We start from the raw sequence: 27,031 nt of genomic DNA, 5'->3' as shown, positions 1-27,031 counted from the left end.
TTCTCCCTTGCCAAACCCTCTTCAAGGGAGTAATAGGTGAGAGGACTGGATCAGCCTAGTCACTCCTCCCAACTGTGATGTTGTGTATACACATCCACAGGGTGGATGGAGAAGAGTCTGCTGATGAAAATACACTCCCCCTGAAAAGGGGAAGGGGGAGTGTGACATTTTCCTTCCATGTTCAAGTGAAAATAAATAATGTACCCTGCAGCCCTTTTCCCCTTTGCTTTCTTTTGACTTGGGCAAAGGGCATCATATGTGGAAGTGAAGTCATTCAGTATCAATTCCCTCCTTTTTCCTTCCCCATTCTCCAGCCCCTCTGCCAAGCTCGGGAGGACAGGGCTGGGACATGCACTGAATGTTGCACTTCCCTTCAGGTCGGGAGGCATGCTGAATAAGCCAGGAGGCCAACAACTAGGGCCCAGGCCAGCTGGTACAACACCACCGCCCCTTCCAACTCCCAAAGGAGATGTCCAAACACAAACTTAATGATTACATTTTTTTTTCAATGCCAGTGATGCTCAGCTCTCAGCGTAACTTCAGTTTTCACGAAATAAACAGTGACTATAAAATCCACCTTTCTGAAACTGAAATCTGAGCCCAGGTGAAAGTTTCTTTCCCAAAAAGCTGAGCACGTGTTCCATCAAAAAGAGTCAAAGTTGTCCAAGTGAGGGCTGCTGTGCCCGGGTCCTGCCTACAAGTCACAGCAGTATCGGCTCACAATGGGGGTCTCAACTCACAGAAGTTAAAATGCTTAATACAATGGTTGACCCAGACTGCCATAGAGGTCAGGCCTGCGGTGCTGGAACACAGGCAGGTGTTGGCGCAACTGTCGTAGATAGTTGAGATCGACTCGGGCAAGGCAGAGGCCTGGTCCTTCAGAGCAGCGGGCCACCACTGTTCCCCAGGGATCCACCACCATGCTGTGGCCGTAACTTGCTCTCTTCTCATGATGGTGGCCACACTGTGCTGCTGCCACTACATAGCACTGGGTTTCAATGGCCCGGGCCCTCAGCAACACCTGGGGGCGAGGAGATGCGTGTTCACTTAACTACACATAGCAGCTAATGGGAAAGTAATAGGTGGAGATTACAGGCCAAGTGCATAATCTACCCTTCGTGACTGTTCTGTCAATTGCCTAGGAAAAGTCAACTATCCTGTAACATATGAGAGCTAGACAACAGTTTGGAGAATGAAATTCGCACTAGGTGGAAAGGGGAAGAAAATCTATTAGTAGGGTCCAGGGAGGAGAATGAGGCTAAGAGACAGCCCTTAGGTTTCAAAGAGGCATCCTCTTACCTCCCAGTGGGCTGGGCCTGTAACAAATCCAAAGGCTGAAGGGTAGGTAAGTATTTCTGCACCAGCCTGAGCCAAGGCCAGAGAGAGTTCAGGGAACCGCATGTCATAGCAGATAGCTAGACCAATCTGGAATGAAAAGTCTATTTAGCCTCCCTGTCCTGTTTCCGACAGCATCTAGTCATACCTCTGCTGTTCCACTCCTTAGGGCTTTCCACCCTTTACCACCACTTTGAAAGTACTCCTATCCCCCCTCCTCCTTGTTCCTCTCTCACAACTCCCACCTTGCCTGCTGGTGTGCTGACAGGTGGCTCGAGACTGGGCCCAGGTATGGTAGAGTTGCTTTCATGCATGGGTGCCTGCCCTGGGATATCTACATCACACAGATGAGTCTTCCTATAAGTGGCCACTACTGATCCTACAGTAAGAAGGAGAAGAATTGCCAGTGCTGGTGCACTAGAAGCCCAGTTTAGCTCCTCCGCCCATCTCCAAACAGAAGATGGTTTGTTTATTGGCTAGGAAGAGAAGTACAAACACCCCTAAAACCCTGGGGCAAGGAATTAAAAGTTGAGAAAACAATTCTGGGGATCTAAGTTTAGGTAGAAGAGCCTGGGAAGAGGCAGGCTAAAGGGTTGTGAAGTCTCACCCTTGCTGTTCAGAAGCACATGACAATTGTAGATTTTCTGAGTCTGCTCCCAGTCTTGGCCACGCTCATGGAAACCACCCAAGGACAGCCAGAGTCCACATTCCCTGGGGGGAGGGGACACAGACAACTCTTCTCAAGGCTCTAGCCGCCTACTGGCAATCCAAGGATACTGCACAACAAAGGCTACCTCTCCCTCCCCTTTTCCCTGATACCTGGCAAGCTCCGTATATTCTCCCAAAAGTTTCCCACCCAGTGGCTCAGAGAGGTGTAGTGTCTCCGCAGGGTCCCGTGCAATGAAGTCAAATGCCTCAGGCAGGAAAGCCAGGCAAGCGCCCAGTCTGGCAGCCTCTCGAACCAGCTCAGCACATGTTTTAAAGTTCTGCTCCTTGTCTGGTGTCGATGTTACCTGGCACACAGCCACCAGGGGCAGTTCCCAGGAGGAAGAGGAGATGGCCATGGCTCTGGGCCTGTGAATGGCACAGACAGGATTCTCAGACATCCCAGCATGGGGAAATTCAAGTTTAATGATAAGGGGTTTAAATGGGGAGACAGGAAGGCTGGACTTCCCTTTGATTCTGCTCTTAACAGGGCACACTGACCAAAGCCTAGTGGGTTCACCAATCAAATGTTCTGTGGATGGTTGGCACCCCTGTGTCTCCCCACCATCCATTCATTTAACATTCACTGAGTATCTACTATGTGCCAGGCACTGAGGACACAACAAAACACATTACCTGTGCTGAGCACAAAGTACTGAGAGTCGAGGTATTCGGAGTCCAGGACACAGAAGGAGGGGCAGGAGCTGGTGACAAGGCCTGATGATGAAGCCCAGCCTGAGGAAGATGAAAAATCAGGACACCGATCCCTCCTTGAAGCCATACGTTTCTGGGATTCTCTAACTTCTCCCTTCACACTGTGAGGCTGAATCAGAACCCTGCCAGTAAAAACTCCCAAGTCTTCAAAACACTCTAAGCAATCATAGGCTACAGGAAGAGGTCACAAAGTAGGAAAGTAGAGGAAGGGGCTCTGCTGGGCGCCGGAATACTTGGACTTACAGCGATCTCACATTACACAGAAGCCCTTTTCCTCTGTCAAACGTTTCCGCAGTTCAAAAGTCACCTACGGGAAACTTCCTTGATTTTCCCAGGCCTTTCTTCTCGACTGTGCGTCTGCACAGCTTTATTGACTAAACGCATATTTCCCCCTCACACCGAGAATCTCCGAAGGGAAGTTCACCCTCCCTCGATCCCGGCCACGAGTACCCACATCCCAACCCGTGCCCCCACCCTCCAGTCAACCCATCCTTCTCCGCCTCTCCCAGGGGCCGCGTCTCTGTTGCACAAGTTAAAGCACCGCAGGTGGAATTCACCGCGGCCGGCGGGACGGGAAGCAGGTCCTACATCAGGATACAGCCGAAACCATCAGCAAGGTCCGGGGCGAAGAGCGGCCTGGAGCCAAAGGCGCCGGAGGCGAGTGGGCGGTAACTCCAAGACCGGACGTGACGCACGGCGGGGGCTGAGCCGCGCAGGCCGGAAACCCAGCAGGCGGCGAAGATGGCGGAGAACAGCGGTCGCGCCGGCAAGAGCAGCGGTAGCGGCGTCGGGAAGGGGGCGGTGTCGGCCGAACAGGTGAGAAGCGGAGAAAGCCAAGGAGAACAACCCCGGCTGGGTCCGTAGTTGATGCGAGGAGAGGGGGGCCTGTGGCTCGCATAGGCCTTTACCCGAGTTGCATATTTGCATGGCCACCTAGAGAGGGGAGGGTCCTTGGAAACGCCAGCCGGGCCCCCCGGGAGAGAGTGGGCCGGTGGGTAGGTGAGAGCCACGCCCCGCTGGGGTGATGGGTGAACCTGGGAGAGTGGAAAGCCCTGGGGTGCAGAGCCTGGGAGGTTGCACAAGTCTGAGGGAAGATGGGTCGTCACTTTCCCCACCTTTCCTCTGCACCCCCGAGGCAGGATATGGCCGGGCAAGGCTGCTCATAAGGAATCCTAGGGCCTTAGACAACGGGCTGGTTGTGTAGTATGTTGTTACGTGACCCTCGAACCACGTGGACAGTCGCCGCCACTCTGCAGAGCCACGTGACTCAAATACTCGAACAGCCTAGTGTTCTATACTAGATTCGGGTGTCATTACTAGATTGAATTTCTTAAGAGACCAAAAACCTTTTTCTGATCCAAGTTTGCGTTTCTCCCAGTGCTTAGCGTCAGAGACATTTGATAAATTAATCAGAAAGAACCTTTGTGGCTTGGAAACCATGGTTTGCTAATAGTGGAAAAAAAAATAGTGTTTAATCGGAATGGTAAGAAACCTACACAATAGAAATGAAAACATATTTAAACAGGATCAGTAATCAAGTGGCATAAGGTTGCATTTGAACTTAGCTGTATTAATTACAAGTTCATTCAATTATTTGTTGAACAGTTACTACAGGCAAAGGTACCTTGCATAAAAAATTTTAAAACCATCGGTGCTATCAAAGAGCTGATAGCCTGGTGGGGAAAATAAAACACAGAAAATACTCATATGAAGCAGAAGACAAGTGTCCCAAGAGAGATGTAAAGTGCTATGGAATTTTGGGGAGGAGGGAAGAGAGAGTTTCTTACTTAGGGGCAGGGCTTTGAACCGGTTCTTCCTGGGTCAGTCTTGGCCAAGGAAGCAACACGAAACAGACCCAGATTTTTAAAATTTTGGTGAACCGGAATGATACCCTGAAGGGAAAAAAATAGGTCGAAACCCTGCTAGAAAGCTAATCTCCGTCTTAGAAAACAAGGGCAGCATACGAAGTTGCACAGCAACCAAATCTCTTGCCGGTGGGATTTTGAGCGGAGTCAGAAACATTGGTGCCCCTCTCAAAGATGGCAGGAAACTGTGTGCGTTGCTCTCCGCAGTCCTGCCAGTAATCCAATTTCATGCCTCAGGCTCCTGAGAGGGGTCATTATGCCTTTTTTGAGTCTCCCATTCCAGGGCTTTGACCATTTTTCCTATTCCTAGTTAACATTCCGGAGCACCCAAATTGTAAAAATTGGAGTCTGTTCGGGTTGTGCTTCATCGGCCATGACTGAATCAGTTGGAACTACTTCAGGGCCCTGCTTAGGGGAAAAGCGGGAGGGACGGAAGTAACCTAGTACTTCTTAAGGGTCTGCCATGTACCAGGCACTCTCTTGGGTACAGGGAAACATACAAATGAAATTGTCTTTGTCTTCAAGTAGCTCACATGCTTACAAACCAAAGATTTTCAGTGTGCCTCACAGCCCCTCCTTTATGGTTGCTCAAGGAGTGACCCCTTAACTTAGCAAGAGGTTATGGAATTTTGGGAGCAGGTGGGCAAGGGAACCTGTGGTGTAGTGGGGGTGGCTAAGAGCATAAGAACAGTGCACTGAGATCAGACAGCCCGGGGTATGAATCTCATTTCTTCTGCTTACTCTCTATATATGATCTACAATGAGTTCCCTCAGCTTTTCCCATCTGTAAAAACATACTAAATAGAACTGACTTCATCACCGTATGTTGATAATTAGGCAAAACAACATAAAGTGTTTTCTAGAGGAGATTCTTCTTCAGCTCAGTTCTAAAAGATAAATTAGTTAAGGAAAGAAGGAAGTAGAAGATTTTCTAGATAGAGGAAATAATGTATTAAAAAGCACTAAAGTATGGAGTTGCCCAGCAATTTTGGGGAGCAGGTGGACTCAAAGTTTGAGATGGATTGCAAGATTGAGAGTGGAGTAAAAGAGGAATTGCTCTGGTTTTTGTCTTTGGTGGATAATGGTTCTTTGGGGAATGTAGGAGAGTGAACAAGTTTGTGGGGAAAAATGAGTTTAATTTAGGATTTTGAATTTCAGTTTCTCATGGGATATCCCAGTAGAGACATTTAGTAGGTGGTTTGATCTATAAATCTTGATTAATAAATCCTGAGTTACAGAAGGAAATTGAGTTGGAGATACAAATTAGAGAGTTATGAGCTTATGGATAGTAGATAAAGCCCTGGTTGTGGATGAAGTCACCTGGGGTATAAGAATGGTGTGGAGGCAGCATCTCTGGCCCCCTCTAACTTCACAAGGGGGAAGAATCATTATTATCAGTGTCAACAACCCAAGGCTGATTGCATGTCTCCACCCTCCAGCCTTTTTACCAACTCTGATACCATCTGTCACTCCCATGGCAGTCTACATCTTTGTTGGGTTTGATAATTTGCTGCAGTGGCCACCCAAAACTCACAGACCATACCCACAGTTATGGAGTTTATTAGGAATAAATAACAGGTTACAATTCACAATCAATCAGGAAAGTCTCAGGGTACAGTTTTTTGATCAGGATAGCCTCTTGTCAGCTGTTCTAGCAGGCAGGCCTTTCTCAGGACCTCGGCCCCTCTGCTCGGCCTCTGCCCTGCTTGAACAAGTGTTAAAAAGCTTTTTAGCTCTGACAGTAAGTGCCTGGAGGCACGCCACTCTGAGGAATCCTCCTGCCCAAAGGTGCAAAGCTTTTTCACTCTGTGGGCCAGGAAGCCCACCACGCCCCTTGTTTCCTAGTTCTGCTGCTGCTGTTTCCTTGCTGCTGCTTCTCACCGTCTTGCCGTCTCCAGTGTTACAGCTCTTTGTCTCCTGGGTCTAGGAGGGTCTCAGCACAGGGATCCAGGTCCAAAGGATGTGTTCTGCTCCTGTCTCTTCTTCTTGGTGGTAGTCAGGTTCCCCTCTGCTCTGGGATTGGTGCTCTTTTAAGCCTAGCAGGATGGCTGTTGGGAGATAGCCCCAGCAAGGGAAGACTCTCACTGTGTGTCCTGGCAGATAATCTGAAGAACTGACACATAGCCTTTTCCAGATTCATACGTTTATTCAGGGAAACTTACTGACACGGGCAGCTCTCTTCCAGTGGTGGCCGGCTGGAGTATTTTCCACAACCACCCGGCAAGGGACCCAAGCTTATATACCATTCCAACTGGGACCAAGGCTCATCGTTTTCTCCCACGTCCTTGGGCAGTCAGTGTTCCCAGGGACTTCACATCCAGGCCCAGATGTTTTCCTTCTTGTTGCTAAGGGATTCTTCGGCCTTGGCCATTGGCCCAGTCATGCCACTCCCGGCCTTGTACCTTAGCCCGAGTCCATCCCGAATTCATCCCCAGCATGCTTCAGGGAAGAGCAAAGCAGACTTCATTAGGGAGGGGATGCATATAGCTGAATAGCATTACCCTACAATGGCAAAACCGACCAGTCCCCTCGTTAGGGTTCCATATACCTTATTTGCGTGGTCTAACCCCCACAAGGGTGCCATGGACCTTATTTGTATTATTAGCAAACTGCCCAGTCTCCTTGGTGGGCCACAAGCACCTTATTTGCATAACCCAGTGCCGTCGAGTCAATTTTGAGTCATAGTGACCCTATAGGGTAGAGTAAAACTGACCCATAGAGTTTCCAAGGAGCATCTGGTGGATTTGAACTGCTGACCCTTTGGTTAGCAGCCGTAGCCTTTAACCACTACGCCACAAGGGTTTCCCCTTATTTGCGTAGTCCCATCTAATTGTTTGGTGGGAGTTACAAGACCATGGCCGAAAAGGGCCTTTAAAAATTGATCCATCACACCACAGGCCACTCCCTAGGTTTTCTAGCCATAGTTCTTTCAGTCTTGGAGGATAACATCCCCCTCTCAATCATTTTCCCTTTCCAAAACAGTCCTTAGCAATTAGTCCTTCAATAGGACAAAGAGCCCTCAGGGTGAGGTTACTTAGGTGCCAGCCATTCAGGTCTGCTGCAGGTGTCCATCTGATCTGATCAGGTTCCCAGAAATCGTCGTGGCTTCACCCTCTCTGGTGTCTGATAAAATTTAACTCAGAGAAGATTTTTCCGTTACTGTGAGTCTCTCTCAAGGTATCAGCATAGCAGAACCTTTAAGGGGCTTTATGTTCGGCCACTGTACTCCAGTCCAGCAGTGCCACCTCCTTAGTCCACTCTTCCACAGTTATGGCTTCTACTATTACAGTTTCTACAATTACAGTTAACCCTGTAAACAGTCATTATTCACAGCTGAGACATTTAATCCTGTCAGTACCTTCCCCCATTTCCTCTTCCCCAGACCCATCAGAAAAAGAGGAATCTATTCGGAGGGGATCCTCCTTTGTCCCGCTCATTTTGAATGTAAGCAGACCCACACAAGCCTGTTAGCCAGCCACTTCATGCCTTTGTATCCCCCCATTTTACATAGCCAATTTCTAAATTGCTCGTCCCATCACATGAGTACTCTGAGGTGACAGGCATGTTCCCGGATGTGATGAATCTTCTTCCACTTGGAACTTTGAGCATCTACATCCATAAGCAAAGTCCAGTCCAGAGCAAGCCATCAAATTGTAGCAATTTACACCAGCTCATGGTCTCAAACATCCGTTTCTGTCTTCTGTTAGTTAGGTTCTGCTCAGCTCATCCCTAGCCCCTGTGGGTTAGGTGAATGAGTACCAGCCGGAGGTTTGGGAGTCCACAGACTTCCCTGCACATCAGACCAGCCAGCCCTTTCTCTCTCATCCCTAGACCCTGTGGGCAAGGCCACCGGGCACCACTTGTGGGCTCAGGAGTCCACACAACTCCCTGCACTTCAGACCAGCCAGCCAGCCCTGTCTCTCTTTCTCTCATCCCTAGCTTCTGTGGACTAGGTCAGTGGGTGCCAGTGGAACATGTCCAAACTCAGCCCATCTATTCATTACTGCACCTCCCCCACTTCCACTCATCCAGTGGACCCAGGTGGTCACCACAAGTGAGCATACCAGGCCATCTACTCGCTGGCTCCCTTTAACTTCCAGTCCTAGAAGGGGGTTCTTCTGATGAGCGCTGACTTTTCCTGTCTCCATGTGTCCAATGGCAAATTGCTTGCTCAAAATTCAGAAAGCAAAACAGGCATTTTTTTTCCTGTAAGTCCTTCCTTCAAATGAGATTTCCTCCTCTGCCAGCAGCTCTGGGTAGGTCTGCATGTCTTTTCAAATGCAAATTTCCTGGGTTATTTCCAGAGGGAACACTGGGTAAAAAATAACATTAATCAGTGCTGCCACGTATGTCCCTTACAAACAAGATGGAAGCAAGTAACAACACATTGTGCCAGGTGCTTTACTTCTTTTTATGTGTTTACTTAATTACTGCCATTTGAAATAGGTTTCATTATCCTCCCGTTACAGATGACATTTAATCCTGGTGGCTAGTGGTTAAGTGCTACAGTTGCTAACCAAAAGGTCAGCAGTTCTAATCCACCAGGTGCTCCTTGGAAACTCTGTGTGGCAGTTTTACTCTGTCTTATAGGGTTGCTATGAGTCGGAATCGGCTCAATGGCAATGGGTTTGGTTTTTTGGTTTTTTAAGTTAACTTTCCCAGGGTCAGTAACTAGAGAGCAAGGCTTTTAATTGAGGGACTTCAGAATCAGACAGACCTATTTTTTCCACTTATACCATGATCATATAGAGATATTTGAGCTGAGCCCTGAAGGATAGGATACATTTAAACAGGTGGCAATAGGAATAGGGAATAGAGTAAGGGGAGGAGAGTAGGGGAAAGATATGAAGTACAGTGACGGGGTTAGTTTGGCTAAATCATGATATATAAGTTAAAAAGATGTGGTCCTTAAAGTTAAAGAAAAACCTGTTCTCTGGCGGTAACGATTATTATTTTGGATGTATCTTTTGAGTGTCCCATTTTCTCCCCCTTTATGTTTTTTGTACGTTACGTGTGTGGAGGGGAAGAAGGGCATTGTTTATATACTTCATTTTACAAAATTAGGATTATACCTACGATATGTTTTGTAATCTTTTTTATACGTAATAATGTATCATGAACATTTTTCTATGTCAGCCAACTGTTAGGAAGATTAAATTAGAGCAGTGTGTAGGACGAATTTGGAGAGCCCCAAAATAGGAAGCTCATTTAGAAGACTATTGCAGTAGACAAGAGGTAATGAAGGTCTGGACTACGGTGATGTTAGTGAGCCTAAGAGAAATTGCTGAGGTATGTGCCTGTCTCTGTGGCGCAGTCGGTTAGCGCGTTCGGCTGTTAACAGAAAGGTTGGTGGTTCGAGCGCACCCAGGGACGGAAGTGGTCACTTTGGAAACCCTGGTGGCGTAGTGGTTAAGTTCTACGGCTGCTAACCAAGAGGTCAGCAGTTCAAATCTGCCAGGCGCTCCTTGGAAACTCTATGGGGCAGTTCTACTCTGTCCTATAGGGTCACTATGAGTCGGAATTGACTGGACGGCAATGGGTTTTTTGGGTGGGTGCAATACAGTTGGCAGTTGATGGGATAAGGAAGTGTTCAAAGATGAAGCCAGAGTTTCCTACTTAGAAGGCTAGAGTGGTGTCATTAGCAGAAAAAAGGGAAACAAGAAGAGGAACAGTTTGGGGGTAAAATAATCAGCTCAACTTTGAGCATACTGAGTTTAAGGTATCCACAGACACTTAGGAGTCCTGCCAGTGTAGTGATTATGCGCTCGGCTGCTAACTGAAAAGTTGGCGGTAACATCAAGGTCGACAGTAAGAACCCACTAGCCATTCTGAGGGAGAAAGATGTGGTAGTCTGCTTCTGTAACGATTACAGCCTTGGAAACACTGGGGCAGTTGTCCCCTGTCCTACAGGGTCACTCTGAGTCAGAATCAACTCGAGAGCAATGGGTTTGATAGGACATTTAGGTGGAGATGTTCTGTAATAATGCCAGCTACCATTTATTGACAGCTTTTTTTTCTAAATTTTTATTGTGTGTTAAGTGAAAGTTTACGAATGAAGTCAGTCTCTCATACAAAAATTTATATATACCTTGCTATATACTCCTAATTGCTCTCCCCTTAATGAGACAGCACACTCCTTCCCTCTACTCTCTTTTAATGTCCATTTGGTCAGCTTCTGACCCCCTTTACCCTCATCTCCCCTCCAGACAGGAGATGCCAACATAGTTTCACGTGTCTACTTGATCCAAGAAGCTCACTGTTCACCAGTATCATTTTCTATCCCATTATCCAGTCCAGCCCCTGTCTGGAGAGTCAGCTTTGGGAATGGTTCCTGTCTTGGGCTAACAGAAGGTCTGGGGACCATGACCACTGGGGTCCTTCTAGTCTCAGTCAGACCCCTAAGTCTGGTCTTTTTATGAGAATCTGGGGTCTGCATCCCACTGCCCTCCTGCTCCCTCAGGAGTTCTCTGTTGTGTGTTCCCTATACGGGCAGTCATTGGTTGTAGCTGGACACCATCTAGTTCTTCCAGTCTCAGGCTGATATAGCCTCTGGTTTATGTGGCCCTTTCTGTCTCTTGGGCTCGTAATTACCGCGTGTCTTTGGTGTTCTTCATTCTGCTTTGCTCTAGGTGGGTTGAGATCAATTGATGCATCTTAGATGGGTGCTTGTATTGACAGCTTCTTATGTGCTGGATATTGTCCTTGATGTAATTTAATTAATTCTCCCAACATCCTATGAGACAGATTATTATTTCTGTCTTATTGGTGAAGTAATTTATATTCTGAGAGGTGCGGTGCAGTGAATTACTTAACATGGCCCTTCTAGCCACAGTCTTTCTGACTCCTACAAAATGATTGGGTGGGACCATGCAAATAAGGTATATGGAACCCTAACAAGATGTGGTGGTTGGTGTTGTGTGTCGGATTGGCTAGGCCATGATTCCCAGTTTGGGGTGGCTGCCTCCATTTTGTAATCTGATGTAATTATTCTCCATTTTTTGTTGTAAAGCCTAACCTCTATATGTTAATGAGGCAGGATTAGTGTGGGGTTTATCTTGAGTCACAGGCTTGCAGGACTCCCCAGTTTATGATCTGCATCGATTGTATATATGTGGGTGCTCTGGCAGGGCTCTCTCTGTGCATCTGGATCCTGCATCTGGCTCATCAATGTCTGACCTCCAGTTCTTGGGACTTGAGCTAGCGGCCTACCATCTGACCTGCAGGTTCAGGGATTTGTCAGCTTATGCAGCCCCATGGGCCAGCAGCCTATCGTCCGACCTTATTCACCAGCTTCTGCAGCCTTGTGAGCTAGCAGCCTGTCATCTGGTCTGCCAATTTGGGTTTGTTGGCCCCTGTGACCACGTGAGTTAGGCGAAGCCTATGCCTTACCCACCCCTGGATTTGGGACTTACCAGCCTACACAACCATGTGAGCCATTTCCTTGATTTGGTTTGTGAGTTCTGTGAGGCTTTGCGGTGAATTAAGGAAACCAAACATGGGAAAGAGAATACTGATGGGAGGAGTAGTTGATGTTAGAGATGGTAGAGTGGTACAGCAATTTGGAAAAATTGGACATTTGTGACATCTTTAACTTCCGCCTCATATTAACCAGCTTTGTGCTGATCCTTATAAAAGAAAGTATTCATGAAGAAGTAACTTGCTCATGGTCAGACTTCGAAGCCATTTCTCTCTGACTCCAAAGCTTCCTCTAAGTTGTAAACCTGGGCCTAGAATTTATGAGAAGGCCTGGGTTTGCAGGCAACTAGCATAAGGACAATTGTTGAAACCATAGAAGTGGCTAGGAATACCAACTGAAATAGTGTGGGTAGTAAAAGGTGAAGCACTATGAATAGAACCGTAGGTCCTTTTACATTGAAGGGGTGTAAAAAATGGCGTGGAGGCATCGTCAGACCTCTGACTTCACAGGGAGGAAGGAGGATCAAAATCAGCAGCCCAGGGCTGATTCCTGTGAGATGGAGGTGAGACATGCCTCTTCTCTCCAGCCTTTTTACCATCTTGACAGCAGCCCTCCTCCCATGGCACTCTTTCCTTCTCTGCTGGATTCAGGAATTCATTGCAATGGCTACAGAGAACTCACAGACCATACTCAACGATTATGGGATTTATTAGGGAGGTAACAGGTTACAACCCAGGGTACAGTTCTTTGATAAGGACAGCCTCCTCTCAGCTGTGCCTGTAGGCAGGCCTCTCTGGACCAAGTGCCTGGAGGCACCCCACTCTGTCAGCAAGCCTCCAGCCCGAAGGCACTAAGCTCTCTCGCTCTGTGGGCAGGGAAGCATACTGTGCTGTCTCCTTCCAGTCTCCTGGTTCTGCTGCCTCTGCTACTGCCATTTCTCTGCTGCTGCTTCTTGCTGTATTGCCGTCCGGTGTTACGGCTGTCTGTCTCCTGGATTTAGGAGATTCTCACTGCAGGGATCCCGAGTCCAAAAGACACACTCGTGGCTCTTCTTTCTTGGTGGTGGTGTGATCCTCTCCTCCCGCCTCTGGGATGGCTCATTTTAAGCCTAGTGGGAAGGCAAAACTGACCAGTCCCCTTGGTGGGCCACAATAAACCTTATTTGCATGGTGCCACTCCCACAAGCGTACTATGCACCTTATTTACATTATTAGCAGCTATCCATTCTCCTTTGTGGGCCACAAGTACCTCATTCTCATAGTCCCACCCAGTCATTAGGAGCCCTGGTGGCGTAGCGGTTAAGAGCTGGGCTGCTAACCAAAGAGTTGGCAGTTCATATCCACCAGCTGCACCTTGGAAACTCTGTGGGGCAGTTCTGCTCTGTCCTGTAGGGTCACTATGAGTCGGAATTGACTTGACTACTATGGGTTCGGTTTGTTTTAGGAAACCCTGGCAGCCCAGTGGTTAAGAGCTACAGCTGCTAACCAAAAGGTCGGCAGTTCGAATCCACCAGGTGCTTCTTGAAAACTCTGTGGGGCAGTTCTACTCTGTCCTATAGGGTCGCTATGAGTTGGAATCGACTTGATGGCAGTGGGGTTTTTTTTTTGTTTTTTTTTTTTTTGTACTCAGTCATTTGGTGCGAGTTACAAAGGCTATGGCTAGAATGGCCATATTAGGTAATTCACTGCTCCACAGGCCACCCCCTGGCTCTTCCAGCCATTGATGTTTTCATAATTGAAGGATTAACTTCCCCCTCCCAATCATTTTACCCATCCAAAACAGTCATTAACAAATAGTCCTTCAGTAGGGCAAAGAGCTGTTAAGGCGAGGTTACTCAGGTATGAGCCACTCAGGTCAGCTGCAGGTATCCATCTGATCTGGTCAGGTTCTCCAGAAGTTCATCTCATTCTCATCCTTTCTGGCCTCTGATAAATTTAACTGAGAGATTATTCTCTTGGTCTCAGCCTCATGAGGTAGCGGCATAGCAAAGGGATTTTAGGTTTGGCCACTGTACTCCAGTCCAGCAGTGCCTCCCCTTAGTCCACTCTTTCACAGTTACAGCTTCTACAATTACAGTTTTTACAATTACAATTAAACCTATTAACAATCAACACTCACAACTGAACCGTATAACCCTACGAACATGTTTCCCCATTTTCTCTTCCCTATACCCATCAGGAAAAGAGGATTCTATTCAGTGGGGATCCTCCCTTGTCCCTGTCATTTAATGTAAGCACACTCATGAAACTGTATAAGCCAGCCACTTCATGACTATGCACGCTTTAGATAGCCAATGTTTAAATCGCCCGTTCCTATCAAACAAGTACTCAGGAGACAGCCGTGTTCCTTGGTCTGAGAATCTTCTGTTCTGATTGGAACTTTGAGCATCTGCGTCCATAAACAAAGGCCAGCCCAGAGCAAGCCATCAAACTGCAGCAGTCTACACCAGCTCACAGTGTCAAACGTTTCTCTCTTCATTTAGTCAGCTTCTCTTTAGCTCATCCTTAGCCCCTGTAGGCCAGGTCAATGGTTGCTAGCCATAGGCTTGGAAATCCCACACCTCCTGGCACTTCAGACCAGCCAGCCCTTTCTCTTTCATCCTTAGCCCCCATGGAATAGGTCAGTGGGTCCCATCCATAGGCTCAGGAGTCTGCACAACTCCCTGCATTTCCGACCAGCCAGTCGTTTTTCTCTCTCTCTCAACCCTAGCCCCCACGGACTACTAGGTCAGTGGGTGCTAATGGAACATGTCCAGACTCAGCCCATCTATTTGTTATGGCACCTCCCTGACTTCTACTTACTGAGTGGACCCAGGTGGTCACCACAAGTGAGCATGTCAGGCTGTCCACTCACCGGCTCCCTTTAAATTCTGGTTCTAGGAGGGGGTTCTTTTGATGGGCAGAGACTTTTCCTGCCTCAGTACACTCCAAGACAAATCACTTGCTCAAAATTCAAAGTCTTTTTTTTTTTAATCCTGCAGGTCCTTCCTGCAAATGCAAATCTCCTGTTCTTTCAGTAGTTCTGGGTGTGTCTGCATGTCTTGAAATGTAAACTTCCTGGCTGGAAGAACCTGGGTAGGGCTCAGGTTTTGGACCTAAGCCCCCAATACTACATACATAGGGCTGCTGCATTCAAACCAACAGCCTGTGTATCATTCCTGCAAATCTTAGTTGCCCTTTTAGCACATCCAGTCAAGTCTTGGCTGAAGGCAGAGTTACATGCTCTGTGTTACCTATAAACCCAATTTTCATTTCTATCATACATTTAGGTCTACTTTACAACACTAGGTAGGAGAAACATTCATTATCCATAGTACATTCAAATAAACACATAACCCTTTTTAAAAAACATTCCAGTTTCCTCTTCACCCCTTGACTATCTTCTCATTCATAAGCAGATGGCCTTGGGCCTCTGGCTGGATGGAACCATTAGACCCTGGCCCCCCATCAATCATCTTGTTTAATCAACCTGGCTTTTGCCCCAGGCCCCTCCAGATGTGTTTTTTCTCCCCTCAGCTGCAACATAACATCTCTTATTTTCCTTTCAGCCATTACAGATAATAACAACCAAAGTAATCATCCAAGAATCAAAAGTTTCACTTCCCACGACCCTTCAGTCTTTCTCTTACAAAGTCCCATGCTTCCATGAGTTTGGAGCAATTGCAACGAATCCCACTTCTGATACCAACTGTAAAATTGGCAGAGGTCAGACACACGTCCACCATCCAACCTCTTTACCGATTCTGACACCACCCATCCCTCCAGAGTACTCTCCACTTCTCTGTGGAGTGTGATAATTCATTGCATTGGCCACACAGAACTCACAGACCATACTGATGATTATGGGATTTATTAGAGAAGTAACAGGTTCGGGAATGCTAGGATAGAGTTCTTTGATCAGGACAGCCACTTCTCAGCCACAATCCCGCAAGTGACACAAAGCTCATTTAGCTCTGCCGATGAGTAGCCATAAGCACCCCACTCTGCCAGTAAAACTTAGCCTGAAGGCACTCACGTCTCTTGCTCCATGGGTCATTGAGCCTAGCCCTGCTACCAAGTATCCAGAGGCACCCCACTCTGCTATCAACTCTCCTGCCCAGAGACACTCAGCTTTCTCTCTCCATGGGCCAGGAAGCCCACTGTGCTGTCTCTTGCCATTCTTCTGGTTCTCGTGCCTCTGTGCTGCTGCTTCTCGCTGTTTCCCATCAGCTCCTGTGTTTCAGGTCTCTCTCTCTGTCTCCTGGATCTAAGAGGTTCTCAATGGAGGGATCCTGAGACCAAAGGACGTGCTACATTCCTGGCTGTTCTTTCTTGGTACTGGTGAGATCCTCCCTTCCCACCTCTGGGATAGCTTATTTTAAGCCTAGCAGGATGGCAAAACTGACCAATTCCCTCATTAGGGTACCATACCCTTTATTTGCATGGCCCCACCTACCATCTCCCCCGGCCCCCCCCCCACACACACAAGGGTATCATGCACCTTATTGTCTGTGAGCTGTCCAATCCCTTGATGGTCTACAAGCACTTCATTTACATAGTTCCACCCAGTCATTTGGGAGTTAAATGGACTGTGGCTTCCTGTATACCAACCTGTTGCGGTAGGGTTTGTTCCAACTCATAGTGATCCTATAGGACAGAGTATAACTGACTGCCTCATAGGGTTTCCAAGGAGTGGCTGGCGGATTCGAATTGCCACCTTTTGGTTAGCACCCGAGCTCATCATCACTGTACCCCCAGAGCTCCAAAAGTAAAGAGTCTATGCATATTCCTGAGGGCAAGTGAATTAGGGGAACTACACTTGATTTAAGACAGCTAGGGTGGTGAGTGTAAGAGATGGAGAGAAGTATTGATTGGAATGGGGCAGGGCAGGTTGGAGAGATAAGCAGGGATCAACAAGTCTTTATAGGACTTTGTGCTCTGTTTAGAGGAGTTTGGATTTTATCCTGTGAAAGATGGGAAATCATTGAATGTTTTAGGCGTAGGAGTGATATGGTTAGATTTAAATCTTAGTCACTTGTGCTGCAGTGTGGGGAATAGATGGAAGGAGCAAATCTGGAGGCAGTGTGGAACTCAGCTAGGTGGCTACAATAGTATAGGTTAGAGAGAGAGTGAAACATGTTAGATAAACGTGGGTAGATTTGAGGTATTTAGCAGGTAGATATGATTTTAGAGATGAATAGGATGTGGAGGATGAAGTCAAAGGATGATTCCAGGTTTTTGCAATTAAGGTCCCATCCAACTCTAAAAATTATTAAATCGACAAAATAATAAAAGCTACCATTAGGGCCCTGGGAAAACAGACATTGCTGCTAGTAGTGCAGATTTTTCTGGTCATTCTGGAGAGCTTTCTGGCAATATGCAGTAGAAGCCTTAGTAATGTTAATACCCTTTTGATTAATTAATTTCACTTTTGGGAATATAATTTAAGGAAAATGGTCATAAAATTTTTGTACTATTTGTCCAAAGATGTTTTAACATTTGCTATAGAAAAATTGGAAACAACCTAAATGTCCAACAACAGGGGAATAGTTAGGCAGTTTTAACAAAATGTATCAATAGAGTATAGATGCTATGTAACTTTTAAAAATAAGAGAACCATGTCTTTATAGAATTGTTTGTATATTCCAATTACAGGACTGTAAAGAGGTCTGCATAGTTGTAAGGATTGAAGCTACTTTAGAAAAGGATAAATAGCTGGTCTTTTAATTGGATTCTTTTTTTGTAAGGGCACTTACATGTAAGATGATGATTTAATGGGGTTGAGAGAATCAGCAGTGACCTGGCTGTCCCTTTTCACACCAGACAACTTAAGGAGAATGAATGAAAGGGAAGGAGAATTAGATCTAGCTATGAGTCGAAATCGACTTGACAGCAGTGGGTTTGGTTTTGGGTATAGGGTAGAAGACCATTAGAAAAGTTGTACTTTTAAGTAGAAGAATGTGGGAGTAGAGCACTGCCTCTCTTGTCTTCATTACCTGGTAGACCCCAGAGATGGTAGGCTTATTTTGCATTTAACTTACAGTTAGGTTGCAGTTAGCTGTAACAGAATACCACAAGTGGATGGCTTTAACAAACAGAAGTTTATTCTTTCACAGTAGACTAGGAGTCCAAATTCAGGGCATCAGCTCCAGGGGAAGGCTTTCTATGTCAGCTCTGGAGGAAGGTCCTTGTCATCAATCTTCCCCTGGACTAGGAGCTTCTCCATGCAGGAGCCCTGGGTCCAAAGGACACTCTGTGCTCCCAGTGCTGCTTTCTTGGTGGTATGAGGTCCCTCTGTCTGTCTTCTCGCTTCTCTATATCTCACTAGAGATTGGTTTAAGACACAATCCAATCTCATGGATTGAGTCCTGCTTCATTAACATAACTGCCGCCTAGCCCACCTCATTAACATCATAGAGGTAGGATTTACAACACTTAGGAAAATCACATCAGATGACAAAATAGTGGACAGTCACACAATACTTGGACTCATGGCCTAGCCAGATCGATAAACATATTTTGGGGGTACACGGTTCAATCCATGACAGTTGCTAAGAGTTTTTAGCTCCTTTAAATATACCCTTGGAATCCATGAGTGGTACAAATGGGGTTAGTGCACTTTTGGTTAGCAGTTTCAGTCCACCCAGAGGCACCTCAGAAGAATGGCCTGGTGATCTACTTCTGAAAAATCAGCCCTAGAAAACTCTGTGAAGTGCCATTCTACTGATACATACAGGGTTGCCATGTTGGAATTGACTCAACGGCATCTGGTTAAATGCACCCTTGGCTGAAATTTTCCATGATGATTATGGATAACTCACTTTTGGGAATATAATTTAAATAGTTTTTTTTAGTTTGGTATTTGATTAAACGTTCATAAACTGAACCAAGAGGAAACGGGGGTTATTATTAGGGATAATGTTGAAGAAAAGTTTGAATTAAGAAATCTTTTTGCTTTTAGTTGTGTTAAATTAGTGGTTGAAAAGTAGATTCCTACTAATTGCTAAGGAAAATAAGATCAGCACTCAGAAATTTTAGACCCTTTAGGCTGATTTCACTCGTGTATTTACCCACAGATGTATTCACTAATGCTTTTAACTGGCAGAATGGGTCATTGAGGTGTTAAGAGAACATCTAGAATCTGGGTTAGCCGTGAAGGTGAAGGAAAAGCAGACTACAGATGAGTTCAGTTTCCAAGGTTTTTGTTGAAATGAGTGGATGAAGTAGATTGAGATGAAGAGGTAATGGGCAGGAGTAGGGAGCAAGTTGCTGGAATGGCAAGTTCCTAGTTGCAGTAAAATGGATCACCTTCATATGGCCTTTCTAGCCATGGTCTTGTAACTCCCACCAAAGATTGGGTGGGGGTATGCAAATAAGGTACTTGTGGCCCACCAAAGGGATTGGATAGCTTCCTAAAATTGCAAGTAAGGTGCATGGTATCCTTGTGGGGGTGGGGCTATGCAAATAAGGTGTATGGAACCCTAACGAGGGGATTGGTCAGTTTTGCCATCCCTCTAGGCTTAAAATGAGCCATCCCAGAGGTGGAAAGGGAGGGACGTTGCTACCACCAAGAAGAGACGGGAGCAAAGCACATCCTTTGGACCCGGGGTCCCTGGCCTGAGAACCTCCGAGACCCAGGAGACGGGGAGCTGTAACACCAGACATGGTGCAAGATGGCAAGATGGTGAGAAGCAGTGGCAGAGAAACAGTGGTAGCAGAACCAGGAAACCTGCGCAAGGTGGCGCAGGGCCCTCCCTGGCCCACGGAGCAAGGCAGTTAAAGTGTGTGCGCCAGCTCACAGAGTGAGAGAGCTGAGCGCCTTCAGGCCGAGGCTTATTGGCTGAGTGGAGTGCCCCTGGGCACTTACTGGCAGAACCAAAGGTCTTCATAACACTTGCCGGAATAGGGGAGAGGCCTGCCTGTAGGCACGGCCAAGAAGCTGTCCTGACCTGACTGAAGAACTATATCCTGAGTTGTTCTTGATCCTGAATTGTAACCTGTTACTTTCCTCATAAACCCTGTAACTCTGAGTATTGTCTGAGTTCTGTGCAGCCATTGCAACAAATTATCGAACCCAGTAGAGGAGTAGAGACTACCCTGGGAGGGATGGTTGGTATCAGAATTGGTAACAGGGTTGGAGAGTGGAGGTATGTCCGACCTTCACCTCATAGGAATCGCTTTGAGCTGGTGCTGATGGCGATTCTTCCCCTTGTGAAGTTAGAGGAGGTCAGATGCCCTAGTCACATATTATTCCTTGGTTTGTTGGACAGCAGAAGGGATATATGGTTTGTGCAGGTCAGCTGTTTGGATTATATTAGCTGTATATGAACGTTGTAGAAAGAACTGAAGGGCCCAGTAAAGATGAGATGGCTAGTCATTGAAACTAGGGTGAAGTTTCTAGAAGGAGACTGGAGATAATTTAAGTGGGGGCGAGATACTTGCAAATGATTTCTGACATTAACTACCCAGTTTAGTAGATTGTAGGCAAAACTTCACAGGTGAAGGGCACAGCCCTACAGAAGGCTGCATTTACTATAGATACCAGCAACAAGCTCAGGGCTCCCTGGGACACTCCCTTCTGAGCAGTTGGCTACAAATTTGGGGGTTCCCACTATCTTCTCAGGTTCAGTAGTTCGCTAGGATGGCTCACAAAAGAAAGAACTGTACTTAAAAATGTGGTTTTATTATAGCAAAAGGATACAGTCAGAACCGGCCAAAGGGAGAGAGACACATGGGGCAAAGTTTGGTAGAGTCCCAAATACGAAGCTTTTGTTATCCCCAGGGGTGCTTCACCCTCCGGGCACATTGACGTGTGGCAATATAGAAACCAAAACCAAACCCACTGCTGTCGAGTCAATTCTGACTCATAGCGACCCTGCAGGACAGAATAGAACTGCCCTACAGGGTTTCCAAGGAGCACCTGGTGGATTCGAACTGCTGACCTTTTGGTTAGCAGCCATAGCACTTAACCACTGTGCCACCAGGGTTTCCGTGGCAATACACAAGAAATTGTAAATCAGGGAAGTTCACCTGAGCCTTGGTGTCCAGACTTTTATTGAGGCCACAGTATGTGGCCATGGTTGATTTAATCATTGGCCATGTGATTGAACTCAACCTCCAGCCCGCCTCCTCTCTCTGGAGGTTGTGGCTCAAAGTCCCAACCCTCTAATCACATGGTTTGTCCTTCGGGCATGGCCAGCCGGCCATCCGGAGTTAGTCATTAGCATAAACTCTCAGGTGTGGTCCTAGGGTCCTGCCAGGAATAACAAAAATACTTAAGTCACCTGGGAAATCCCAAGGATTTTGAGGCTGTCTCCCAGGAACAAAGACCAGACCTCTCTTTGGGTAAAGTTAATTCTTCACTACACAAGACTGCAGGGAGATTTGGCAGTGGGTTAAATGGATGGCCCACTGCTCTCAGCTGACCACAGGGCCCAAGGGAGTACTTTTTATGTTTTGAGAGAAGGCATAATGGTAATCAATGTCCTTTACTGCTTATAAAGCTCTGTCATGCTCATTGGTTCACTTGCTACAACCACCCTGTGAAGTAGGTATCATTAGTAGCTACATTTCACAGGTGAGAAAAATAAGGCTTAAATAGGTTAACCCAGAGGTTCTCATATTAGAATTATGCTGGGATCTGTTTAAAAATACTGAGGCCTGGGCCTCATCCCCAGTGATTGTATAATGGTTCTGAGGCTCCCTAGTCATGTTTTGAAAATGCCCCCCAGGTGATTCTAAAATTCGAAAATGTAACCCCGGGGTTAAATATCTGTCCAAGGCCATGGAGCTATTAAGTGGCAGAGGCAGAACTTAAAACCTGGTCTTTTGTCTCAAGCTCCAAGTTTTCCTTTTTTTTAAAAAACCCTCCCTCCCCATTTTCTTTCCTTATTATATCTCCCAGTTTTCATCTGGTATTTCTTTCCAAACCCAATCATCCGAGCCCACACTGGATGTGATGGTGGTGTGGTGGTGGTACTAGTACCCAGTCTGGCTTTCATGCTCTGTTTTTCTCATGCCCAGTGTAGCTTCTGGGGAACTGAGCTGGTAGTAATCACTTGCCTGGGCCTTTACTTACGTTATTTCTTGTGTCTCTTCTGCGTAGCCTTTCATAATCCCACATCGTTCAGGCCTTAGTTAAGGCATTATCTCTCTGGAAGCCTGTATCAAGAGTTTGTAGGCCACAGAAAATGAGTCTGGCCAACTTATTTTTTTATTATTATTATTTTTTTTAGTGGGCGTCATTGAAGGATGATAGTAGGTAGTTCACAGAATTGAACACGATTAAGGAAAGGCTAAATAACTAGGCCACAAAAAGTGCAAGAACTAGGGCAGCTTCAGGGCTCTCGCGTAGGAACGGAGGATCATCTCTATAGGCCCGCTAGGTGTCTTAGCTCCAGCTGCCTTCTGTGTACCGTCTCTTTACCCAAAATTAAAATTCCTGTTCAGAGGCTCTGGCATACAATAGATCAGTGCCTCTGTGGTCAGAGGGTAAAGATGCTGTGATTAGTAGCCCTGCAAGAACCTCACAGAGTTAAGGAAGAGCAGTTCACCAGTAAGAGGGATCCTGGGCAGAACCGAACAAGTCATTCACTACAAGGCCCCTCCTGAAAGCCCTCCTTACCTGTAAGTCTAGATGCCCCTGTAGTTTTCCACCGCCATTCCTGTATTATAAATTCCTGTTCCTCAGCAAGGAGCCTGAGTGGCACAAATGGTTAGGCTTTTGACTACTAGCAAAATTTGGCAGCTGAACCTACCTCAGAAAATAGGCCTGGCAATCAGCTTCTGAAAGGTCATTTATAGGTTTGCTGTAGTTGGAACCTACTGAATGGCAACTAACAACAACATTCCTCACCGTTCTATAAGCTGTAGGGAGTCAGGTGCCAAATCTGTTACAGCCCTCAGTGCCTAGCAAATATCTGGCACCCAGTAGGCACTCAGCAAGTGTTTGGTGAATGGAATTTCAGATAGACTTGTTAGAAATCGCAAACTTGTGTTCTACTGTTTTTCCAAGGTAGGTGTCCACTAGTGCACCTTTGTAAAGCTTGCTACCCTATGTACTACCTTGATTGCCATTTCTACTGTCTCCTCCCTCTCTTATCTCTTATCACTTTTTTAGGTAATAGCCGGCTTTAACCGCCTTCGGCAGGAACAGCGGGGCCTAGCATCCAAAGCAGCTGAGCTGGAGATGGAGTTGAATGAGCACAGGTGAGGAAGTTGGGGAGAAGCAAACAATAGAGAGTTAGATGGGCCGTTTAAGAGGGACGGTTCGAGTAGGGCTGAATTCTCAGATCCTGCTTTGTCCTCCAACCCCAGCCTTGTGATCGATACGCTGAAGGAAGTAGATGAAACCCGCAAGTGCTACCGCATGGTTGGAGGGGTGCTGGTGGAGCGGACTGTCAAAGAGGTGCTGCCTGCCTTGGAGAACAACAAGGAGCAGGTGAGCAAGGGTCCCTGAGTAGAAGCTCTGGACAACAAAGGGGTAAGGAAGAAGGGGAGGCCAGGGAATGTGATGGAGGAAAGTCTAGGTAGGAACTCAGGTTGAAGATGGCATAAAGAGCCTAGAATTTCCTTGGATAAAGGAGTTGCTGGTTGTCTGCCTTTTTTCATGAGCTCTGTGACTTGGTTGAATGGGCTGGAGAACAGTGTTTCTCAGTGTGGTCCATGGATAACCCAAAATCAAACCCATTGTTATTGGGTCAGTCCTGACTCATAGCGATCCTGTAGGACAAAAGAGAACTGCCCCATAGGCTGTAATCTTTGCAGAAGCAGACTGCCACATCCTTCTCCCATGGAGTGGCTGGTGGGTTCGAACTACCAACCTTCTGGTTAGCAGCTGAGCACTTAACCATTGTGTCACCAGGGCTCCTTGGTCCGTGGATACCTGCATCACAATCACCTGGCAGACTAATTTAAAATGCAGCTTCCTGGACCGACTAAATCAGACCCTTTGGTCATGGAGCTCATAAAGGGGCATTTTAAAATAAGCAGCCCCGGTGATTTCTCACGTACGCTGAAGTTTGTAAACCACTGCATTTGAGAAGCGAGTAATTCCAGTGTCTGGGCTCCATTGTTAATACTTGGTTAAAGGTGAGTTTAGAGATGTGATCTTTCCTTCACTTCTCCCAACCAGGTGGGAGAAGGGGGCCCCGAAATCCTTATATAACCCCTGTCTCTTTCCTCTAGATCCAGAAGATCATTGAGACACTGACACAGCAGCTTCAGGCAAAGGGAAAAGAACTAAATGAATTCCGGGAAAAGCACAACATCCGTCTCATGGGGGAGGATGAGAAGCCAGCAGCCAAGGAGAACTCAGAAGGAGCTGGGGCTAAGACCAGCTCAGCCGGAGTGTTGGTCTCCTAGGGAGCAAGGCCTTTGCATTTTTTTCTACCCTGACTCCCACTTCTTCTAATTTTCTCTTTATTGTTATTATTATTTTATCTGCTATTGTAATATTTTTTTGTTAATTAAATGTTTTGGTCAGAATGCTTAGCTTTAGCCTGAAGCTTTCTCCCAACATTACGGGTGAAAACTGCATGAGGCAGGGGACAGCATATGATTTGTGGTTTCTGGTTCCACCAGGGTGATGACTCAGTATCAGAGTAGGACCCATATTTTATCCGTTCCTTGCAAATAAAGATGCATGTACTTATTTGCTGCCTCCCCAAAAAACATTTAGAGATAAACACAGATTCTGAGATTGAACTTTAATATGCATTTGAAATGAGGCAGTTAGCTCTGGTGATAATTCTTTACGGATTTGCAACACAACAGAGAATTTGGCAGTGTGTTTTGCCACTTCAGACAAAGAGGTCCAAGATGCAAACCTGTGGACTAGCTGTCTTGCCATCCTCACCAAAACCCCCAACCAGGTAAAGATGATCATTCCAAAGGTAGGTCCGATGGCCTACGCGTTTCAGCCCACGGTCTGCACAGGGGAAGTGGAACCACAGAGAAGGAGAATTTCCTGTTGGGTTGAGGTAAAACAAAACAAAAAAAAAAACTCGTTGCCATCAAGTTGATTCTGACTCACAGTGTCCCTACAGGACAGTAGAACTGCCCCATAGAGTTTCCAAAGAGCGCCTGGTGGATTTGAATTGCCGACCTTTTGTTTAGCAGCCTAGCACTTAACCACTACACCACAAGGATTTCCTTGGGTAGGGGTAGAGGGCAGTTACTGAGGCAGGAGCACTTTGGTACCCATGGGACTCTTACCAAGCAAGACCAAAAGCTTTCACATTATTTTTCTCCTCACTTGATTTGTGTTCCTCTTCAAATGTTTAATACTAGATGCACTCCTTTAATCTCATTCTCCTCCCTACCCTGTCACTCCATCCTCTTTATTTCTGCAGTCCTCATGTTCTCCTGTCTTCCCACCTTTTCCCCCTCAACCATCATTAAGCAGGCTCTCACGGGTATCATAGATGTAGAGGTCGTTGCAGATGGTGTCTCTAGTTCTGGTCAGAGTTTCTCCACCAAACAGCACAGCAAAGGGCCCCACCACAGAACACGAGTGATGCCGTAGTCCCCAGGGCCCCTGCTGGGACCCCTGCCCACTGCTTACAAGCCTTGCAAGCTGTTCCATCAAGCGGGGAGCAATAGGTGGTTCTTCCTTGGGGGAGAAGGAAGGGACTGTCTAAAGAAACTTGGGGATCACAATTTTAGCCCCCTTCTACCCTAAGCGAGATGGAATAGATTAATACCTTAATTTTCCCGTAACTCCAATGTCCAGCTACTTCTGGTTCAGCTGAGTTGCAACCCCCAAAGAGCAATAGCTGATGACCTGGGTGGGGCCCAGGAGTTTGGAGCAGGGCAGCACAGTGACCTGAGCGTGAGGCTGTGTGGCAGCCTTCTTCCTTGTAGCTGTGGATGTGCAAAAATTCAGGCCTGAGTTGGGTTTTCTGGAAAATATGAGTGCTGTACTGACTTAGTCCCACCCCCTTTTCAAGGATAGAAAGGCATGGGCCAGTGTGGTAGGTCGGATGACAGGGAAGGTCACACCGGTGGAGAGTTCAGCCTGCTTAGACATGGGTAGATTCCCAGGAAATGAGGGTGCTAGCGTGCGGATGTGGATAAATTCCCTGTGAAATTTGTTCGGTCTTCGCTTTTCCGGTGTGGATAAGGAAGGGTGACGGGTTTGGAAAGGGGTGTCATACCAATAGGTGCGGGCGCTGGGGTCCAGCTTTAACGTGTAGAGGCTTCCATAGCGACGCTGGGTGCGGGTACCACCCTCCCGGCCAGCTACCCGCAGCTCTCGGTCCGAGAGGCGAGTGCAGGTGTGACTACTGAGGCCAGCGGGCGGGCAGTTGCCGGGAGCCGCGGTCCACGCCTCCCACACTCCACGCTCCGCGTCCAGGGCGGCCACTGAGGCCACACGGCGCGACCCGTCCCAGCCGCCCACCACGCAGAGCCAGCGCCCACCTACCGGCGCCGCGTCGTGGTGGCTACGCCTCGGGCCGCCCCGGGCTTCTACCTTCACGGCCTGGCCCCCAGCCGGATCGAAGGCCACAGTATCACTGCTGGGGTCTTTCGCTCCTCCGGCTCGGAGACCTCCCACCAGATAGAAGCGTCCCCGCAGTTCGGTGCAGGAGTGGAACGCCCGCGCCAGAAGCGCGTCGCGCGCCACCGGCCGCCAGGCCCAGCCCGAGCCCCCCGCCCCGCCCGGGGGCACCGCCACCGCCATGGGCCCCGGGTAGGCGGGAGGGCTGTGGGCTCAGCGCGCCTGCATCGGGTCCAGGCACGTCGCCTTCCGTGGGCTTCCCCGGAAAGTGCCCCTCTACCGGCTGCCGGGCTTCTCCACGCCGTCGCTCAGCAACCACCACCGCGGCTGCAGTGCGACCGCTGCAAACTGAAGATCGCAAAGCACCGGTTACCGTGGAGACAGGAGACGTGGGTACGTGCCGGGAACAGTACTGTGCGAGGTGAATAAAAATCCTGAAAGATGGTTAACCTCGGAAAGTCGGGGGACGGCAGCCCCTTAGAAGGAACCCCGCTATCGCAGCTGCGAACTGACACGG

At 47.5% G+C, this 27,031-nt stretch overlaps 3 protein-coding genes and 1 non-coding gene across 8 annotated transcripts; 2 read left to right on the top strand and 2 right to left on the bottom strand.

The window, feature by feature from the left end:
• Positions 1-485: 485 nt before the first annotated feature.
• On the bottom strand, positions 486-3,449 carry NIT1 (nitrilase 1). 5 transcript variants are annotated; one of them, XM_010594885.3, is made up of 7 exons: positions 3,343-3,449; positions 2,677-2,775; positions 2,155-2,409; positions 1,943-2,046; positions 1,581-1,714; positions 1,300-1,425; positions 486-1,021 (listed from the first exon to the last, which is right to left on the bottom strand). In XM_010594885.3, coding segments are annotated over exons 1-7 (987 nt in total). In that variant the 5' UTR covers positions 3,345-3,449; the 3' UTR covers positions 486-754. The 5 variants fall into 5 exon arrangements, with proteins under 5 accessions (XP_010593187.1, XP_010593188.1, XP_010593189.1 ...); XM_010594886.3 differs by having other exon boundaries at positions 3,312-3,437; XM_010594887.3 differs by having other exon boundaries at positions 3,296-3,419.
• PFDN2 (prefoldin subunit 2) lies at positions 3,448-24,506 on the top strand. The gene is made up of 4 exons (XM_003415193.3): positions 3,448-3,570; positions 23,134-23,222; positions 23,331-23,454; positions 24,201-24,506. Exons 1-4 carry the CDS (start codon positions 3,496-3,498, stop codon positions 24,375-24,377), a joined length of 465 nt encoding a protein of 154 aa, XP_003415241.1. The 5' UTR covers positions 3,448-3,495; the 3' UTR covers positions 24,378-24,506.
• Positions 9,919-9,992, top strand: TRNAN-GUU (transfer RNA asparagine (anticodon GUU)). The gene has a single exon. It is a non-coding gene; the product is annotated as a tRNA-Asn (tRNA).
• A 79-nt stretch (positions 24,507-24,585) lies between the features above and the next one.
• On the bottom strand, positions 24,586-26,738 carry KLHDC9 (kelch domain containing 9). The gene is made up of 4 exons (XM_003415191.3): positions 26,171-26,738; positions 25,718-25,877; positions 25,428-25,626; positions 24,586-24,981 (listed from the first exon to the last, which is right to left on the bottom strand). Exons 1-4 carry the CDS (start codon positions 26,695-26,697, stop codon positions 24,815-24,817), a joined length of 1,053 nt encoding a protein of 350 aa, XP_003415239.1. The 5' UTR covers positions 26,698-26,738; the 3' UTR covers positions 24,586-24,814.
• Positions 26,739-27,031: the final 293 nt, after the last annotated feature.

This window comes from Loxodonta africana, chromosome 3 (genome assembly GCF_030014295.1).
Source record: "Loxodonta africana isolate mLoxAfr1 chromosome 3, mLoxAfr1.hap2, whole genome shotgun sequence".
In the NCBI taxonomy this organism is placed as follows: Eukaryota; Metazoa; Chordata; class Mammalia; order Proboscidea; family Elephantidae; genus Loxodonta; species Loxodonta africana.
Note: the sequence above shows the minus strand (reverse complement) of the source record. Positions and strands in the feature narration are given on the sequence as shown.